Source organism: Crinia signifera, chromosome 2 (genome assembly GCF_055691185.1).
Source record: "Crinia signifera chromosome 2, ASM5569118v1, whole genome shotgun sequence".
Lineage (NCBI taxonomy): Eukaryota > Metazoa > Chordata > Amphibia > Anura > Myobatrachidae > Crinia > Crinia signifera.
Window position 1 is genome coordinate 313093026 of NC_139218.1, and position 22303 is coordinate 313115328.

The following is a 22303-nucleotide window of genomic DNA, read 5'->3' on the forward strand; positions in this document are numbered from 1 at the left end:
CCCAAAAATACTTAACGCCACCCCACGATCAACATCAACCCAATGCGTGGCGAGCGCAACGAGCCCGCGAGGGGCGGCGGTATGCGGCCTCCGACCTTTTCATACCCCCACTATCCCTGTCGGCGTGGAGTTGAGAATAGATAGTGTGGCGAGCGCAGCGAGCCACCGAGCCCGAAGCGTGGCGAGGGGACGCGGATACCTTCACCGGTAAACACGTCCCTTCGCGGGCTTCACAGGTATCCGCGTCCCCTCGCGGGGCTCGCTGCGCTCGCCACGCTTCGGGCTCGGTGGCTCGCTGCGCTCGCCACACTATCTATTCTCAACTCCACGCCGACGTGGATAGTGGGGGTATGAAAAGGTCGTAGGACGCGTACCGCCGCCCCTCGCGGCCCCGCTGCGCTCGCCACGCTTCGGGTTGACGTTGATCGTGGGGTGGCGTTAACTATTTTTGGGGGGCCATTTCACTGGTCAGGGGTTTTTTTTGGAGTCTCTGGCCCATTTAACATTGTTCCCTATGTTGATTTGGGTAAATTGAGGCATTTTACATTGTTCCCTATGGGAAATCGCGGGCATCGCGTCGGTACCATCGCATGCTTTTTTTGGCCGCATACGATGAGACCGACACGATTTTGACTTTTTCAATGCATTTCAATGGGAAATCGCGGGCATCGCGTCGGTCGCATCGCAGACCATTAAAAATTACCCGCGATGCCCGCGATTGTGGCCGTGCTAGGAAACAAGTACCGAGCGCACTCCTAACAACCCCCCACTTTATATGTATATTTATACTAATAAATAAATAGGCTTAAGGGGGCTTGACCTAGGTTATAGAGCAACATACCATTTTCCCAGATTTGCCTGCTAAGCAACTGGTCTGATCCACTGTCCAGCCTGAATTGTGTAACATTACATTTTCACTGAGAGGGTGTGTAGTGGATGTTATACTGGTAAGGGGCCACTGTGATGTGGCACCATCTGAACTCTGATCTGCTCATTGTAATTTGGGGTTCACTATGATACATATTGAGAAATGACTTTAGTGTGGTATAATATCACATGGAGGTAATATAATGTGACATAATATGAACTGAGGCACTGTTACATGGCATAATATGACCTGGAGGGTACTCTAATGTGGCACGGTATGAACAGGGGGCACCGTAATGTGACATAATATAAACTAAAGAACTACAATGGTTCATAAATAAACTAGGGCACTACTATGGGGTATTAGAAAATAAATACATAAAAGCATACTGTAAAATTGGCTACATATATATCACTGCAAATTATCTAGATAATTGTGTTTAAAATGTAAAGTCACAGTAGCAGGGTGAGTGTTCCTTCTAAACTAGTAGATTGGCCAATAAACCTGTAGTAAGTAACATCTGCAATAATTCCATACCATAGGCATCAACACTGTTGGGCATACTGTATTATTTATACCGCTGATATTAAATATTTTGTTTGGAGAGAGAAAACCATACAAAATGTACTACAGCAAAACCACACTTCAGCAGGTGTCTAATACTTACATCCACATTCTTTCATATGATCCACTAGCGCTATGATATATTGCTGTGTATTTATTTTCTGCAACCTGGACAAAAACAATTGAACAAACCAGATTATTTATAAAATTTCAGATGAAAAAAGTATATATATTAAAATCAAATAAAATTTAGACCTTTATTTATTTATTTTAAGGATAAACAAACAAAAATAACAGCAGACTTATGGTGTGTACACACGGTCAGATGTGCCTTCAGATACTATCCACGATCCGATCAGATCTGATCGTGGATAGTATCTGAAGGCACATCCGATTTGCATATAAGTCTGACTATATAGTGCAGATCTGCACTATATAGTCAAGGCAGACAAGACTGAACGCGCATCGGAATCGGATCGGGAGTTGAAGGGTTAAAACCCTTGCGATCTGCATCCGATTCCGATCCGATGTTGACTATATCATCAACATCGGAAGGCAAAAAGTACCGTGTGTACACACCATTACACATTACATACTTACTTTTCCTGCTTTAATTACGGCAAAAGAACTTGAATTTACTTAACTTTACAAATATTTAAATCCATTATATTCAATTCCTCATGAATCTATGGTTTAAATGTGTAACACAGTGGTTCCCAAACTGTGTGCCGTGGCTACCTGGAGTGCTTGCAGGGGTACCCTGGGCTGGTAGTCCAGGACAAATTCAAATTATTTATGATCAATTTAACAGGCAAAACCAGTGCTTGTGGCTGCCAGTCATAACATACGTGGACAAACAATAGCAAGTCCTGTCCGTCACAGCATAACTGACCCTAAGGATGACATATAAAACAATTTACCTAAGTTAAGATCGTTTTTGGAATTTCTCAATAACAAAACATCCAGCCTAGGGGTGCCATGAAAAATGTGATGTTCTAGGGCGCCATGATTCAAAAAAGTTTGGGAACCACTGGTGTAACACAAATGCTATGTTCAGGAAAAGATCACTTCATATAATACATTAATGGTAATAATAATTTTGTATTAATAATGACATGTAGGGCCCTTCTCCTTTGGGAGAGGATCCATTCGATCGCACAACCCCCTATGCACGTGTTTAGGCACAGCACTGGTGGTGGCAGCACACCTCGGGCTCCCTGAGTAAAAAACAACTTGCCCTTCAAATAAAATTCTTGATTATGCACATAGGCACCATTATTAATGGGGCCATTAACAAAAATGATATACACAAAATAGTGCTGTATGTGATACAACAACAGAATTGATCAGGCAGTAGCACTGCCGTTCATTTTGTATCTAAAAATTATGTTATTCAACTATAAGCAGAAACTTTTATAACAATATTGTTTTTTCTTTAGAAACTAGGATTATAGATTACTATTTAAATGCAAAAATAAGATGCATCAAATAAAAAAATAATATATATATATATATATATATAACATTCGCTTAATTATTTATAAAAATTCCAGTAAAATTTCTATGACAAAAAAGATATTTGCAAATATAATTTACATTAGTGACACTGTAGACGGGTACACAGCAGTGACCAGCTCTAGCTGTGCCCAGTGACATATTATAGAGATTGGCATTAGGTCGTGGCTTCCAATAAATATGGGTGCTAGACCCACAGACATATGTAATTTGGCATCATGAAACCAAGTCGCAAAAGTAATTTGGGTATTAGAACGAGCTCATAGACAATGTCTAGGTTGCCAGTCATTAAGTCAACAGCAATAAGACTACATGCACAAGGTCAACATTGACAAAAGGTGAACATAAGCAAAAGGACAACAGGGAAAAGTTGACACATGAAAATGTCAACATGACGTTTTCACTTTTTTGGTGTCAATGTGGACACCTGAGAACATGGACCCCCATTTAGTTTACCACTACTCCTTTCATGGCTCGCTTCTCTCGCCATGCTTCGATGTATGTTTGTAAAGGTTTGGGTGTGTCCGTAGCTATCTGTATGCACAGTGCATTCAGTATTTGATACCCAGTGTTAGTTTGCTTAAGGTCAGGCTCCCGGGTCAATTAGTTATTGAGAGCTGGTGTGTTGTAGACACTAAAGCTCTGTTGGTAACAATGTATAACGGGAAGGATCATACCCCTTTTACACCAAGGCAAAAACCTTGCCTCGTGGACCCGAGTCAGCGTCGGTGCAAAAGGGGTACGAAAAAAAAAATAAACGGGTCCATTTCCTACTCGTGGAACATGAAGAGGACCCAGGTACTGGGGCAGTGTAAACAGGTATGCCAGGTCATTCGATGGGAGAGCCCAACCTCCTGACCACAAAGTCTTGGAGTCAGTATGGAGGTTAGGCGGGAGGTGCACATAGCCCTTGCTGCTGTACTGAGCAGACAGCAACGGAGCCAGCGAGAAGGTGAATGGATGCCTGTGTGCGGCATGCATTCATCTGGGGGGGGGGGGGCTAAGGGGTGCACGGAGGCTGGGGACAGCCCAGCAGCTTGCCTTGATGCTGGGCTTGTCATCACCCATGTAAATGGTGTCGAACCGGGAATATTCTGGGTCAGCACCGCAGTGTAAATGGGGAAAATCCCAGATCGGAATCTGTATTAGTTACAATAGCCTGTGCGGGTGGTCTGCCTTTATCATTTATGTGACACATTACAGAGGAAACCATGAGCAAGGTTACAAAAACTGTACTGGACAGTATCATCTCTGTGTGTTTGTCCGTAGGAAAGTCTGTCTGATGGACATAGGTGCCAGCTGGGTCCCAGAAGCCAGCTGGGTTGCCAGGTGGGCAGTACTGGCATGGCTATAGCTTACGGTTATTGTGCTAGTGATTCCTTTACAAGGACCTGCAACTAAGATGCCCTTCTCTTTGTTGTCTGTCCTGTCTATGGCCCTTATTCAAGTCTGATTGCAGTACAAATTTGTTTGGAAAATGGGCAAAACCATGTGCACTGCAGGTGGGGTAGATGTAACATGTGCAGAGAGAGTTAAATTTGGGTGGGGTGTGTTGAAACTGAATTTGCAGTGTAAAAATAATGCAGTCAGTATTTACCCTGCACAGAAACAAAATAACTCACAAATCTAATTCTCTCTGCTCATGTAACATCTGCCCTACCTGCAGTGCACATGGTTTTGCCCATTTTCCAAACATATATTAGTACTGCAATCAGATCTGAATAAAGGTCTATATCTAACTATCGTGTTTTTCCGCAGTCATAACATCTGTCTCTTGTCAAACATGTCTCATCTAAATGGACATGTTTTGGTGGACCAGATGTGGTGAGATTCATGCAAGCCGAATGTGGATATTACAGGAGTGCTATGGGCCCTTCAGGCATGGCGTGGGTGGATATGCAGTTGTTTGGATGAATCAAAGATTGCGTTGGGGTATTTGGTGTTGGTGGATCAGCAATGGAGTGATTTATACAAGGGTGGTATGGGTGGATCAGTGTTGGTTTAGGTGGATTATGTTGGGAAATTAGGAGTGGTGTGGGAGGATCAATAAAGGTTTGGGTATCTCACGGATTGTGTGGGCCATTCTGGTGGTGCATTAATGGTGGTTTGGATGTGGTTTGGATGGATCAGGGATTGGGTGGGATGCTCAGAGGTGTGGTTGATGGATCACTGATAGTTTGTATGGATCAATGAGTGCATATGGGAATTAGTGGTGTTGTGGGTGTGTCAGAGTGGTGTGGGTGGATCAGCATTGTTGGAACAGGTTTATGTGAAGTTATTAGGATCAGTGATAGTTTGGGTGGACAGGGATTGCATGAGGGGATAAGGGATGGGGGTCAGTGATGGCAGGGAAGAAACTAGGATTTTTGTTATCTGGGGCAAGGTAGTAATTTGGCTCCACTTTATCTCCCCCCCTGCAACCATGCATGCACATATGGGTATTACATCCAGAACACAGGGCATGTGACTGCCTAGCCCCCTCTAGTTGTGGCCCTGGTGATATTTTGGGGGGAATAGGGGTGATGTGTGTGGATCAATGATGCTTTGGTTGGATTAGGGATTGGGTGGGAGAATAAGGGGTGGTGTGGGTGGATCAGTGATAGTTTGGGTACATCAAGGATTGCATGGGGAAAGATTAAGAGTATCATGGCTGATTCAGTAGTGCATTCATACAGAAATTCGCCCATTTTCGCTTATACAGTACCTTCTTCATGATATGTCACACTCAAAATGATTGATAACCAGATTTTTGACAGACCACATATAAGTAGACATGTTTTTTTTACTGCAGACAAATATTTTAATTTCAGTACAGGTTTTGGAAGTATGCATGAAGTCACCCATCGCCTAATTATATTGTTTATATTGTTGCCAAGTGTCCGAATAGAGTCACCTGGATTGGAAACAATATATATATTGTTTCCAATCCAGTACCTGAAGACGATAATAAATCGAAACGTTGTATCACCGCCTGGCTCTTGGCTCTATTTCTTCATAGCCATCGCCGCATTTAGGACCGAGAGTGCCGCCCGCACAGCCACCAGTATATATATATATATATATATATATATATATATATTTTTTTTTTTTTTACACTGTGATGCTGTGTTGATCTTGTCGAGAATAACTTTTTGCACTGTACCAACATTTTTATAAAATGTTATACATATAAAACTTTACATATAGTCAGTATTAAAATCTAAATTTTAAATGTTTTGTGTGCCTATGCTTGTGTTTATTATTTTATTTTTAATTAAATTCATTTTTAGTATTTTTAAAAAAGTTTTTTTTAACAGTATATATATTTTTTTTGATATAGCGTGTGTTAATGAACAATAACATAGGCATCGGTAGTTGATAAAACTAAAATAACCTAGATTAGTTCCTAAATACTGTACTTACTCTTCCCTTAGTCCATGCAGAGCTTTCATCTCTTTGAATATGTCAGGCTCTGTTTCACCTTCGTTCTTTACCTCAGCTTCCTCTGGCGTATATAAATCAATTCTATTCATGACCAAATATGGGAAAAATATGTTGAAGTATTACAAATCAATTTAAAATTTACATTCAAAGACCTTTTTAATACATGAGACCACTGGGGACACAATACAGAAACATACAATATGTGCTGGGAAAGCTGTCACTTATATACACTGTAAGCAGACACAGGAGGCACCCAGTATCAGGCTTTTAATTCCCTTTTAATTCCCTAGAACTAGTACTGTATGTCTCTGAGTCATAAACTGTATTCAAATTCTGCTCATTAGATGAATGTTATTAAAAATTATAATATGATTATTTGCTAATTATTTAGCAAAATTCCCAACCCAAATATAAATAATATATAAAAATGTATATAATTCTGTGACATTCCTTTGGTGCCAGTAGTCCAAAACATTCTCTACATTATCATGCTACAGTATGGTGATTTTATAAGGGGATTTTGCTGGGAATACATTTTTATTCTATAATGCACTTTGTGACTCTGTGGATTATTTATGTTCATTTATGTGACTCTGTGGATTATTTTGATCCATTAAATAATAAATAAAAAATGGGCATTAAAATTCCCTCCCCATTAACACACCAACCTGTCGGAGTTTGTGTGGAGGAGGAAGAGGCCACGTTTGTGGCTGGACCTAATATCCAGTATAGGCAGGAGTAATATCTTGAGCTATTGACAAGCATGCTTAATAAATGGAAACTTAGGGGGGTATTCAATCCCACCAGTGACAGTCCGAATTGTCGAGCATTTGTTTTTCTCGTTCTGCTCGACATGAATATTTAGCTCGACAAGTCGAGTTCTCGCCTATTCAAACTGTAATTTCAATCCCACCAGTAACAGTCCGAATTGTCGAGCATTTGCATTTGTTTTTCTCATTTTGCTAACTGAAAATTTAGCTCGACAAGTCGAGTTCTCATCTGCTCGACAAGTCGAGTTCTCCCCTGCTCGACAAGTCGAGTTCTCCCCTAGAGAGGAAAGTGGCAATTGTCAGAGATAGGCTTAATTTTTATAGTCAATTATATAAAAGTAGATATCTTGTTAAAAATGAAAATTCTCCTATAAAAACCATTTCCAAATCAGCAGACTGCACAATGCTGGTGTCTCCCTGAAGTCTCAGTACAGGAATGAGAGCTCTGAGGTAAATTGTAATGCATTGCATTGTAGAAGTAAACAAAAGAATGGCAACAAACAAACATTGTATTCTGAGTAATTCTGCCCCAGCATGGATACAAGGGACCTAAACATAGGTGTTTGATCAAACCAGAAGTAGACATAAATAGACATGTATACAGACGACTTTCAATGGGCAAAATGCAGCACAGTGAACATGAAAGGTGAGCGGAAAAAGAAATAATACTTCTTATATGCCAAATGGAATAATTTAAACAAATGCGTAATAATACAAGCTGAAAACTGATGCTGACAATGGAATAATGGGTTAAAGCATACCATATAAACATGCAGCAAATGTAAAGTTAATCAAAAGAGGAATATTTAGCAAAATATCACAAAGACAGAAGTCAAGATAAGCACTACACACATTAGTACAATCCTGCATATACATTTAACACAATTTATGAACATGCAACAAGAGAAACTCCCTTGTCACGACAGAAATAATTGTCGTGTTAAATTTGAGGGAAGAGTGATTTCAAACAGTCGAGGTCAGGTGAATTCTTTGACATTGAATAGGCTGCAGGAATTATCTCGACAGATTTTACCCAAAATAACTCGACAAGTCGAGTTATGTTCAACTCGACAGTCGAGCAAACCGAAAACCAAATCAGGCGAGCTCTGCTCGACAAGTCGAGAAAACTAGACAATGAATAGGCGACCTCATAAATAACCAACCTCTCGTCGTCAGGTTGGGTGATGAAAAACATTGGGTATGGATGAGGAGAAGGGACAAGACATCCCTATTTGCATTGTCCCACTGCACCCTATACGTATTAAAAGCACACATCCAACTATACCGCCCACCCATCTGTATCTCCTATACTGTATGCAATTTTTGTTGAATGACCATATCCCTCCAAGCACTGACAGGACTTTTTCATCTTGGACAGCTGGTCATTGGGAACAAAATAGCATCCCTTCAGCTTGTGTGTGAGTGTTGGATCCTGCCTGCCTTTAAGTGAAAATTAGAATTATATACTTTACCATTTCCTTCAATCTATTGATCCCTTCGCCACCCTCACTACAGTTCTTACACCATTTGAACTCATATGCACCCTCCCTACTGCTCTGGCCCGTGCTATTTCCTTAATCTACAATCTTCAATTGGCAGATATAGTCTATAATATCCTCACTTTACTACAATCTGGTAATGAGACCATGACAATAATAATAAGAGAGCTGGTTCCATCAGATCCAAGTTGTTTCACCTGTCCCCATTACTTGTCTTGGAATATAAGAAAATCAAATTGTGCCATTTAAACAATGCTGCTAAGTATGTTATTCCAGTGAGGTGGCACACCTCCTCTCCTCCTATGGTCTTGTTTGCTAAATTAGATTTCTTTATGGAGAACGATCATTTAAAGATGTATAGAAAAAATTAAGGAATATGGAGAGGACACTAAGGGAGCAGCCAAACCCAGACCACCTTGAATATGTCACCTTACATATGCAATAAAGCTGGACCAAAAAACAAGTAAGGGCATCTGGTCGCTTCACCGGTGCGAATATATGGAATCGTACCATCCTCTATGTCTACTAAAAAGCAGACATTGATGGGACACAGGCATCATTCAATGGGCTTTGTAAGATTATACAGTGTGACTATATGCAGCCTAGTGTGTCATATGGTTCCTATGACACACTGGGCTGCATATAGTCACACCTATTGTCATACAAAGCACATTGAATCGATCATGGATATGAGCATACACATGCACCCCAATCTATTAATCCATGTATTGTGGCAAAGATGTAACTTAACACATAAGTATTAACTTTGGTGGATGGTGATTATGAAACCTTTAGACATGCCTGGTTCTGTTGGATGGACTTTAAGGCCTCTGCAGCCTTTAAGGATACTTTTACTCCTTCCTCCTCTTAGTCCCCCTTGGAGTTGACCTTGGTACTCTGAGGCATGGGCCCCCTGCCATTGGCATTGTATTGACTTTGCCTTTGACCCTCGACCTTGTATTGTATGTGTATTGGTTTGTGAGAGGCTTCTAGTCTACTGGCTAAGACATATAGACTAAGGCAGTGGTCCCCAAACTGTGCGCCTAGACTCCCTGGGGTGCCTTGGAGCACTTTCAGGGGTGCCTCAGGTTTGGTGGTTCAAGTTATTTATGGCCAATGAAATAGGCAAAATCAGTGCTTTAGGCTTCCAATTAAGAATATGTGGGTAAACAGAAGTGAATCATGTTTCTCACCACATAAGTGGACCTAAGGAAAACATTTAAATCACAACTTTTTAATTTAATATCTTTCCTGAAACTAGTAACCAACTTTTGGCCTAGGGGTGCTGTGAAAAATATTCTGATACTTTAGGGTGCCGTGATTCAAAAAGTTTGGAGACCACTGGGCTAGGGGATAATTGCTGTACTTGTGTTGGTTACTAGTGTCTTGTAGTTAGGGACCTGTGAAATTTCTTGCAGGTGCAAAATTCAAACCCCAGCATTAGGGGGAAGTCGATCTATACTCATATGGTTTCCATGTGCCCTAACACACCGGTTCTGTATGATGATACCCATGTCACTTTTATTAGGAGCTAATATTCTACCCTTTCCTCCTTTTCCCTTACCCCTGCACTATTCATTTATCCTCCTCCCTATTCTTTCCTTCTAATGTTTTTTTCCACCTGTTTCTCTTTTTTTGTCTTCAGTTCTTGATTCTCCCTGTTGTTCCCATCTCCCTTTGTTACTTTTATTTGACTAAAGAGGTGGTTTATTTTTTATGAAGTTCCTGTTATTTTGATTTCTCTGACGCTCCACAAATTTTCTGTGTATGTATGTATGTATGTATGTATGTATGCATGCATGCATGCATGCATGCATGTATGTATGTATGTATGTATGTATGGACTGTATGTATGTATGGACTGTATGTATGTACAGTATGTATGCATGTATGTATGTATGTATGTATGTATGTATGTATGCATGTATTTATGTGTGTTTAGGTTTGTTTTTCCTCTTGGATCATTGTATATACTAGTGTCTTATACATTCTGTATTGTTTTAGACACACTACACCTGCTCCTGTAACTTCATTTCTGTGCCTACTATGTTTCCTTTTCTTGCAAACCCAATAAAAATAATAATGGGAAAAGATAGATAGCATACAGTGAATCAGCACTGACAACTGTTGTCTAATTGTGTGCAAAGGATCCTGTATTTGTTTTGTTTTTCTCTCCACTAGCTGCAGTCATTAAATAAATTCTCAGTTATTTTCTGAATACTTACCCTTCTACTGGTCCGTGCTGAGTTTTCATCTCATTAGACATTTCAGGTAGCTGTATTTCAGCCTTGTTTTTTTCCTCAGCATCCTCCTGTGTATATAGCTCAATGCTATTCATGATCAGATATTGAAAAAGCTCTTGGCTTTTCACACAGCAAAATAGCTGGAGGTAGAAAAGTACAAATGTTTACATCTGTAACAATCATGTATTCAAATTGACATCATGGCAACAGACAAAGTGTAATGTGTTCCACTGTGTACAATGCAGCTGTAGAAACTACAGGACGATTATCACATCAATAAAGCTGCTTCTAATTCTAATGCTGCTTTCACATCGCAAAACCTGCTTAGACCAGGTATTTAAAACGTTATTTAAAATGGGTCAGAGCAAGTTGAACCCCTTTTACATCGCATGTAAATACCTGGTCTAATGCAGGTTTGCGGTGTGAAATCAGCGCTGGGCAGTGACCTCTTGGAGGTATAGAGAGAGGGGATCAGGCACCAGAGCCCGCACCTAGACTGCCAGCAGGAGCTCCCACACTGCCGGCAGGGAGGAGAGCTGCAGGATGCTGGAAGGGTAAGGGTAGGGGGTCTGACAGTGAGCAGTAGCTAATCTGCTCTGAGCCAACGCAGTGCATATTTAATGAGCCGGCCGCTTATTAAACGGGTAGGACCCTGCTTTTTTACTGTTTCCAAAAAACGTTTTTTTATAAACGGTAAAATCACTGCACCTTTCAGACTGCACATATTACCGTTTTAAAAAGGTTAAAAATCTGCAAAATACAGTTTTTTTAGTGCGGTCTGAAAGGGGGCATAAATGAACCAATACTTACGTCTTCAAAGTGTATTGCTCTATGTGAAAGGTAAAAACAGTGAGACACAAGCACTTACATAACCTAGTATCAGCATACCTTCCAACTTTTGGACCTCTGCAGTCGGGACGATGCTCCTGCGCGCCGAAATTTTTCGGGGGGCGTGGCCTAAATTGGGGTGTGGCCTATACTCGCGGCTCTTCCGCGAGGCCACGCCCCCATTTTGCCGCTATGGGGGCATGACCCAGAGGCTCTGTGAGCCTCTAGCCATGCCCCCAGCCCCCTGGCTGCGGGAATAGACGCTGTGCGCATGCGCACAGCGTTTATTCCCCGCTGCTTAGCAGCTGACAGGGGGGACTCCCAACAGCCCCCCCACACCACGGGACACTGCCGCCCGCGGGTGGGACATCGGGACAGGCCCTGACAATCGGGACTGTCCCGATAAAATCGGGACTGTTGGGAGGTATGGTATCAGCAATATGTTTTGTTAATAATCATATACATTCTGGAGAGCATTAGCTTATTCCACCTGACTTCATGTAAATAGACATCTAGTTTACAGGTCACTAAGGAGACAGCTGTAAGTCATGCTGATACAAGCAGTTTCTGACTCCGAATCTCACCTACAGACAGGGTGTGCATCTTCTTTGCATGACAAACTTACACTGATGAGCCAGTGGCAGGTCATCATTCAAATAAGGGACCCATACCTACTGCAATCGGGTTGGCACTTAAGAATGGTCAACATACCCTAGGTTGGCATTGACAGAAGGTTGACGGCTTTGCATCGCGGTGCGCGATGCAAAGCTGTCCTCTCCCCGCTGATGGCGCCGTACAGTGGCTTTGCCCCCACCGATGATAGCGATAATTGCTGTCCATACACACTGGGCATAGTCACCCAGTGTGTATGGACCTTTACTTCTAATTCCCATTACATGACCTTTCCGGCCAAAGGTACAGCCTAATTGCAAGTTCTCCTCCAACAGACATAGCTATGCTCATATAAATGACAATATCCGTAGAAATTTGAATTCACAGTACATTGGTCATGAGACACAGGAGACTGTCTGCCACAGTGGAGCATCCAATAGTGAATGGCAAGTATAGTCCTAAGAGACATTTCCTGTCAGTTAGATGACTGGTACAGTATTTTTTGTTCTAATGGTCACCAAGCTTGTCACCAGAACCTCAGGGAGACACATGTTATGTAGTGAAAAACCACAAAACAAAGTAAATCATAATAGAGAACACAGTAATATTAACTATTATCTACACATGCAAATGTAAACTACTTTTCCTTGTTTAAAGTATATTAATGATTACAAAAATGTATTTATATATATATATATATATATATATATATATATATGAGAGAGAGATAAATATAGGTACTCTTTACCTAGAACGTCGCCGAAGATTTTGATCTTGGGCACCGCAAGGTAAAAAATTGCGTCGCTCGCATGGCATGTGACCAAAAAATCGCATGCGATGCGACCGACGCGATTACCGCGATTTCACATAGGGAACAATGTTAGATGGCCCAATTGACCCGATTTTACATAGGGAACAATGTTAAATGGCCCACAGAGCCCAAATAGGCACCCTCAAGAGTGAAATGGCCCCCCCAATTGTTAACGCCACCCCACGATCAACATCAACCCGAAGCGTGGCGAGCGCAGCGAGCCCGCTAGGGGCGGCGGTACGCGTCCTCCGACCTTTTCATACCCCCACTATCCTCGTCGGCGTGGAGTCGAGAATAGAATGTGTGGCGAGCGCAGCGAGCCACCGAGCCCGAAGCGTGGCGAGCGCAGCAGGTATCCGCGTCCCCTCGCAAGGCTCGCTATGCTCGCCACGCTTCGGGGTCAGTGGCTCGCTGCGCTCCCCACACTTTCTATTCTCAACTCCATGCTGACGTGGATAGTGGGGGTATGAAAAGGTCGTAGGACGCGCACTGCCACCCCTCGCGGGCTCGCTGCGCTCGCCACGCTTCGGGTTGACGTTGATCGTGGGGTCGCGTTAACAATTGGGGGGGCCATTTCACACTTGAGGGTGGCTATTTGGCCTCTGTGGGCCATTTAACATTGTTCCCTATGTAAAATCGGGTCAATTGGGCCATTTAACATTGTTCCCTATGTGAAATCGCGGTAATCGCGTCGGTCGCATCGCATGCGATTTTTGGTCGCATGCGATGCGACCGACTCTATTTACATTTTAACATGTATTTCTATGTGAAATCGCGGGCATCGCATTGGTCGCATCGCATGCCATTATAATGGCATGCGATGTACATGCGATGCCCGCAATGGGCGCCGTTCTAGGTAAAGAGTACCTAAATATATTTATACTAGTAAGCCCGCTAGAAGCTAATGCTTTGAAAGCTAGTAGATGTCATTTCACTTGCTGCCAACAGATGGCAGTGTTTCGGAGACACACAGACACTAGACATTACATATTATATATATATATAAATATTTAATATTAGATTACTGTATTAGCAGTGTGAGTATCTCTAACAATAGAGTTACTTTGACCTACCATCTTGAAAAATATTGCAAGAAGATATATCAGTGAGTGAAGGAGATGGATTGGAATAAGCTGCCAGTTCAAAGACATTCTCAGTTGTTACTTAAATGTTGCTTAAAGATCTACTACATGTAAAAAATTATGCTTTTATATATATATATATATATATATATATATATATATATATATATATATATATATATATATATATATATATATATATATATATATAGGAGACTTGGGGAGCGGCACTCAGGTATCAGGTATAGCAGAAACGACAATACTATGTCATAGTTTTTCAACGTTTCAATGCTCGTTTTATTGGCACTATCATATCCTGACGATAGTGCCAATAAAACGAGCACTGAAACGTTGAAAAACTATGACATCTGCTAATTATATATATATATATATATATATATATATATATATATATACGTATAGAAAGGGGGGTGGTTTTATCGGAGAGCGCTAAATGGTATACCACCTAGTTACTTCAATGCAATATACAACACTGATACAATTGGTGTAGTGACAGTTGATATTTGTCCCTTTCCCGAATGAGACGTGCCAATCTGTTCAAGGTAAAAAAGTTCTTTATTGAAACCCAACGCGTTTCGTCAGAACGACTTCATCAGGGGTAAAAACTAGAAATGGTACAGAAAGGAAAAAGGGTGTACTAATCAATAATGAATTTCATCATCTCGATATCCAAATGGCAAATATATCTTTTAGTTTAAGATACATACCAGAATGACTTTCAAGTATGTGGTTTGATCAACTTTTAGAATTCGTACAGGATAAAATCTAAAATCATTAAAATAACCATAAATTACAATTGATGGCAAAACAACATGAAGAGCAACATGTTTTGCCATCAATTGTAATTTATGGTTATTTTAATGATTTTAGATTTTATCCTGTACGAATTCTAAAAGTTGATCAAACCACATACTTGAAAGTCATTGAAAGTATGTATCTTAAACTAAAAGATATATTTGCCATTTGGATATCGAGATGATGAAATTCATTATTGATTAGTACACCCTTTTTCCTTTCTGTACCATTTCTAGTTTTTACCCCTGATAAAGTCGTTCTGACGAAACGCGTTGGGTTTCAATAAAGAACTTTTTTACCTTGAACAGATTGGCACGTCTCATTCGGGAAAGGGACAAATATCAACTGTCACTACACCAATTGTATCAGTGTTGTATATTGCATTGAAGTAACTAGGTGGTACACCATTTAGCGCTCTCCGATAAAACCACCCCCCCTTTCTAAATCTCTTGTTTGACTCCCACTAACAGGGGAGCCTTATCGGAGTAGCAGCAGATTATTGTTAGCGCAATACGAGGTCCATATTGTATTTTTATATATATATATATATATATATATATATAAATAAACAAACATATATACACACATACTAATAACATTCACTTATAAAACAAAAAAAACTAAATTGTAAATTGCAGACACTTAAATCAATTTAAAATAACTAGAAACTAAATTGAAAAGAGAGTGCTAGGAAACTGAGATGGGTAAGGAGCTTTCTCCACACCGACTGCCCCATTGATGGGCACAGCAGTAAACCCCTTAGAAACCTTTCTCAGAATATGGCTAATTACTTTACAGGGCACATAACATTTTCCTAGTTGACTGAGGGAAGATTACCAGCCAGGGTGTTCTTTTAAATCATTTGCAGAATGGAGATAATTAAAGTGACAGATACAACTAACCACAGTAAGACCTCCAGAACAACACATAAAAAACACTAACATTCCTGTGAATAATAAGAAATAAACTCAATATTTCTGCTATGTATGGGCAGCAATAAAAGCTATTAAAGGAATACATCAGATACATTACAGCAAACAATGCTGTCTATTAAATAGTTAAATTGTATGCAAAAGCTTAAATTACTTTGTAACTAACATGCCTCCTCTACCCACTCTCCTGCCCACTCTATTGCTTACTCTTTTACCCACTCTCCTGCCCTACAAACTAATATTTTTTTTGGATCTGCAAATTCATGTGCTCTTCAATACAATAATAATTTTTCGGCTGTACAAGTAGTGATTCAAATGCATACATGCTTGAACCTATAACATTCTTCTCATTTACCGTTTTCCCGGGTTCCGAGACAATCTGTTGTACTGATGGAAATGTTTTTTTAGGCATGTGACAGAATTCGCAAAAAGCTTCATTTTGTTGTTGTGGATCACCTTCCAAATGTAAGAGATTCTAAAGCAAAAAGAAAATACAAAGAGGGTGGTGATTTCCATACTTCCGTGCAGGTTGATAAAATAATACATCTTGGAGAAAAGTGATCATCTGCACAAGAGCAAAGTTTGTTTCCAGATGAAAACTTGGTATTTATATAAAGTAATTTATTTTTGCAGCTCATCTTTAATTAGAATCAAAAAATCCAGGGTGAAATTTAATAGGATGAGAGATCCAGAAAGTGAGAGATTTGGTAAGAAATCTCCAGTGTTTTTTAAAGCATCAATCATTTACACTGCAAAATCAAACTGGTTTTGCAGTGTAAATGATTGCTGCTTTAAAAAAACCTGGAGATTTCTTACCAAATCTCTCACTTTCTGAATCTCTCATCCTATTAAATTTCACCCCAAGTATTTTTCTGCCTTTTGAAAACATTAATATCATATTGTTCAGAAAAGTAATAAGGCCCTTATTCTGGTTCACTCGTAAAGGTAAATTCCTTCTCAAATGGACAAACACATGTGCACTGCAGGGGGCAGATGTAACATGTGAAGAGAATTTAGATTTGGGTGAGTTATTTTGTTTCTGTGCAGGGAAAATACTGACTGCTTTATTTTTACACTGCAATATAGATCTCACTTTGAAGTAAAACTCCACCCAAATCTAACTCTCTCTGCACAAGTTACTTCTGCCCCCCTGCAGTGCATATGGTTTTGTATATTTGAGAAGGAATTTGCCTTTTCGAGTGAACCAGAATAAGAGCCTAAATGGGCAACATCTTCCTTTTCCCGCCAGAGCACCAGGCGTACATTCATTTGGATAAAACAGATCTGTGACAGAGCCACACTTAGGAGGGTATTCAATCTCCCGCTGCTATTCTTGATGGGAGAAATAGCGGTGGGGTTCTATTCAATGCTGTCTTTCTCAACAGCATTGAACAGGGATCTCGGCAGAATGGGCCCGACTTTACAAGCACGAGAACGGCCGGGAATTGATGAGCTCCCGGCTGCAGCTCGACGATTTACGGCCGTATCTAGCGGCCATGCCCCTTTTCATCGCTCCACAGATAGGACATTGAATCCCACCTGCTGAGCTGACGTCGAGCCAGCAGAGAACGGGACCAGATCATGGCTGTCGGGCCAGCCTGACAGTCGTGACAGCCCGACAGTCGTGACACTGGATTGAATACGTCCCTTAACCTCATCTTCAGGGCTTTACACATTGAGTGCCAATGGCACTCACAGCATGGCATAACTTCGCTGCAGACCAGTAGTTGTATTGTGCTATATTTCTAAGACATATTTTATTACAATATTGTATGATAACCAGTTTGGGTTATTTTTTAAAATTTCCTATTTATATACACAGTGTGTCTCATTGATTCATGTGAGTTTTCTGCCAGATTTAGCACAAGTTTACTAGCATAGTATCACAGTGTTCTACATCAATTAAAATAAAGGCCAAGCAGTGCCGTCTCTACCATTAGGCAGCTTTAGGCAACTACCTAGGGGCTCTGAGAGTGGCAACCTTGTTGAACTTAATGCAAACAGCAGGTATTGAACTTCTAAGACACCATATTCACACTATCACCTAAGGTCCTGAAAAGTCTTCCACCTGAACAAACCATGTTATCAAAGAGAGAAAAGTCACTCCAATTAGTTTAAAGTAGCCCGTACTCTCCCATGCATCGCTCTCGCTAATAAGATATTTGCATTGTGTCCATTCATGGAGCAAGACCACCATTTTCCAAGCTAAGAAGCAGACAATATTTGGGTTTAAAATCTACTATACATCTTCAGCAGCTTTAATTCTCAGCGATCAGAGAAAGCTGATGATTACATCTGTGTATTTAGAGACTAAACTCAATGGAAAGTGCTTAAAAGTTGCTGCACATCTGGTACAGATGGAGAACCGTTCATCTATACTGCTAGTGGAGATTCTCGGTACAGATACGTGCGTGTGAGAGGCTCGTGCACCCCATATTCGGCAATTGGCGCGCAAGTGTGTGAGACGCTCATGTGCCCTCATTTCAACAAACGGCATACTGAGACGGGTTGCTTGGGCGCGCCGGCGCTACAGATGACTGCGGCTCCATCTGTACCTATTACAGAAAGCGATTACAATCTATTACATAAATTGTACCAGAGATATCTATATATCTATTTATCTCTCTCTCTATAGATAGATAGATAGATAGATAGATAGATAGATAGATAGATAGATAGATAAGGCTAACGCTTCTCGCCTCTGAGGTGAAGTACTGGCAGTGACCACTAGAGGCCACTCGATGAACCAAATTACACCTTAACAGAAAGCAAAAGCAAAACGATCTGTTTCAAACTTGCTGGATACGGACTAGGGAAGCCAATCCCGGGGCATTTTTTCAATCCCGGGATTCGGAATTGAGAAATGAATTGAAAAATGATAATAAAAAGACTGCCCCACAATTACTTACATTTGAGGGTTGCCGGTCAGTTTCATACTGCCGGGAGCCAGGAGCCCGGTTGCTGGGTGGGGGAACGGGTCGTCCATGCCGCTGGGTGCTGGCTTGGTGCGGGCTGGCGTGCTGGCGCACTGGCTTTGTGCTGGCTGGGTGGGTGGATGTGCTGGCTGGCTGGGTGGGTGTGCTGGCTGCGTGGGTGGGCGCGCTGGCTGGGCGGGTGGCGCGGCATCACAATGCCGGGCGCGACCTCTGCCCGCGCAGCGTGACCTCTGATCTCACGCTGAGAGGTCACGCTGCGCAGTGCTGCCTGGAGAAGTCAGGCAGCGTCTGAGTGATGCTCAGACGCTGCCCGGCATTAGACTGCGGACATGCGCAGTCTAATCCCAAAATCCCGGGATTGAAACTCCAATCCGGGGATTGAAATCCCGGCGTTTTGGGGCCAAATCCCGGGATCCTGCCGATCCCGAGATTGGCCACCCTAATACGGACATAGGGAGCTGTGAAGACATAGATTGGAGGTAGGAGCAGATAGGGACTAAGCTGTCAGTATGACAGGCTTTAAACTACTGTAAAATACTGCCCTGTACACCTCTTCTGATGTAATTCTTCTCTGATTCAGTTCTTGTAAGTCACCTTCGAGTCACCCTAATGTGATCATTTTCATGAGCCAACTAATGTCTTAACATGATCGTCTTTTTATTGAGTTCAAGCTAATATCCCATATAGAATAATTAATGTCTTTAATTCTGGTTCTGGAAGAGCATAAACATTTCTAATGATCATTGACAGTTTCATTTGATAGCATTTGCATTTTATATTAATATTGTATGTAATAATTGGAACCATATTCTTCACTACATTACACACAATGATATAACACATGCAATGCCTGTGCATTTTATTAAAGGTCACCATGCAAAATATGTCTATGAAGCTGTCTGAATAGTAAAAACAGTAGCATGAATGATTGGACAGAGGTACATAAGGGGTTCACTGTGCCATCTAATATGGCAGGTCAAGGTCACTTAACCTCCAAATATTGATGCATTTCTTTCCTATTCAGAGGCTATGGGAGATGTAGTGTATAAGGTTTACACATAATTGTAATACATTGAAATTCTTTACATGAATTATATAATATTCTCAGTCCTTTCATAAACATCTGTTAGATTTTCTATACTGCATGTCTTTTAGTGAATAGATCCATTTAATTGTCAGTCACTCACAATTACTAATACAATTTGTGAACATTTATTTAAATACTGTATCTGGCTAGATCTCGCTCATTACCAAGGACAATGGGCCCAATTCCTACCTGATCACTGCTGTGCAAATTCGCAGCCAACGGGTGACACACTGCGCATGCATCTGGGCCGCAATGTGTGACTGTGATGCCTTCCAGCAATGAGTCCTGCTACTTTTACCCATCACTAGCTATTCCCAAGATGATTGACAGGAAGTCGGCATCTGGGGGTGGTAACCGGCCATCTAATGGGGTGCCAAGAAAACGAATAAACCTGCAACCAAATCAACTTATGCAAAAATTGCAGCAGCCTGTGTACTGCTTACACAATCAGACCAGAATCAGAACAGATAGATATGTCACTGTGCTCTGGATTGGGGGCCCACTGACTAAAGGGGGCCTGGGGTACAATATCCCTTGCATCCCCCCTTAATCTGGCTATGCAGCTACAAAGTAAGTCCAGGGCAATGCAACGCTTGCGTTCACTGGTGACCAGTGGGATAATCAATTAATTGTGAATGTCTTATGAATGGATTTGGACAAATTCGCACAGCCATACAGGTCTAATCGCACAGCCAAACAGGTCTATTCACGCAGCCATACAGGTCTATTTGCACAGCCATACAGGTCTATTCACACAGCCATACATGTCTATTCACGCAGCTATACAGGTCTATTCGCACAGCCATACAGGTATATTCGCACAGCCATACAGGTCTATTCACGCAGCCATACAGGTTTATTCGCACAGCCATACAGGTCTATTCACACAGCCATACAGGTCTATTCGCACAGTCATACAGGTCTACTAACGCAGCCATACAGGTCTATTCGCACAGTCATACAGGTCTATTTGCACAGCCATACAGGTCTATTCGCATAGCCATACAGGTCTATTCACGCAGCCATACAGGTCTATTCATGCAGCCATACAGGTCTATTCGCACAGTCATACAGGTCTACTAACGCAGCCATACAGGTCTATTCGCACAGTCATACAGGTCTATTCGCACAGCCATACAGGTCTATTCACGCAGCCATACAGGTCTATTCGCACAGTCACACAGGTCTATTTGCACAGTCATACAGGTCTATTCACACAGTCATACAGGTCTATTCGCACAGCCATACAGGTCTATTCACACAGCCATACAGGTCTATTCGCACAGTCATACAGGTCTACTAACGCAGCCATACAGGTCTATTCGCACAGTCATACAGGTCTATTCGCACAGCCATACAGGTCTATTCGCATAGCCATACAGGTCTATTCACGCAGCCATACAGGTCTATTCATGCAGCCATACAGATCTATTCGCACAGTCATACAGGTCTACTAACGCAGCCATACAGGTCTATTCGCACAGTCATACAGGTCTATTCGCACAGCCATACAGGTCTATTCACGCAGCCATACAGGTCTATTCGCACAGTCACACAGGTCTATTTGCACAGTCATACAGGTCTATTCACACAGTCATACAGGTCTATTCGCACAGCCATACAGGTCTATTCGCACAGCGTGCACATTCATTTGCAAGGTGGGATGTTAATTACTACTAGGCGGCATCTAACTGATCCCTGGCTGCTGCAAATGTGCTGCTGTGCGAGCAAGTCTGAATCAGGCCCAATGTTTTTTAAGTTTGTTTTACTGAGAATAACCCTGGCCTAGAATATGGAGCAACTAAACAGTGTCATTTCACTTTAGTGTACTTGCTATAGTTGTCAGTATGCCTTGTAAATCATTATCTTATATCTGTTACATTTTCTGATAAGTAAAAAAAAAAGTGGCGATGAATTGCCCCTGGGCAATAATCAGGCGCTGCGTATGTCCTCCTCTTACAAATCAAGCAGCAGTTATGTTTAGGGATTGTCAGTCCCAATGTGAAAAGCAGGAAAAAAAGGGTGAAAAACTGCGCTATTTGAGGAACTAAATCAACAATCAATTGATAAATAATATGAATTTAATTACATAAATTTTTATACATAAAATAATACAATGTTAATAAATGAATAAATTATAGTTAAAATGACATGAAGTGTGCACTTAATAGCCAATTGGATGTTGAATCTGTGCATATGCGGCACTTGGCGGCTCCACTTGTGTGGTGGGCCCTTTTTTCTCTGAAAAGAGTGTCTCCACTTTTTCTACCTATAGATGGATATGGTTATTTTACTCCTCGGACAGTATTCATGGGAG

General features: G+C 41.3%; 1 protein-coding gene across 3 annotated transcripts in view; it reads right to left on the bottom strand.

Annotated features, from left to right (window-relative positions):
* Window positions 1–22303, bottom strand: part of ERICH6B (glutamate rich 6B) — a 122998-nt gene that overhangs the window by 54806 nt on the left and 45889 nt on the right. For all 3 annotated transcript variants that reach the window (XM_083168966.1, XM_083168965.1, XM_083168967.1), the window contains exons 7-10: window positions 16319–16438; window positions 10865–11022; window positions 6350–6451; window positions 1536–1600 (exon numbers count right to left, since the gene is read on the bottom strand). In XM_083168966.1, coding sequence (XP_083025092.1) covers window positions 1536–1600; window positions 6350–6451; window positions 10865–11022; window positions 16319–16438 — 445 coding nt within the window. The remainder of the gene's footprint in view (window positions 1–1535; window positions 1601–6349; window positions 6452–10864; window positions 11023–16318; window positions 16439–22303) is intronic.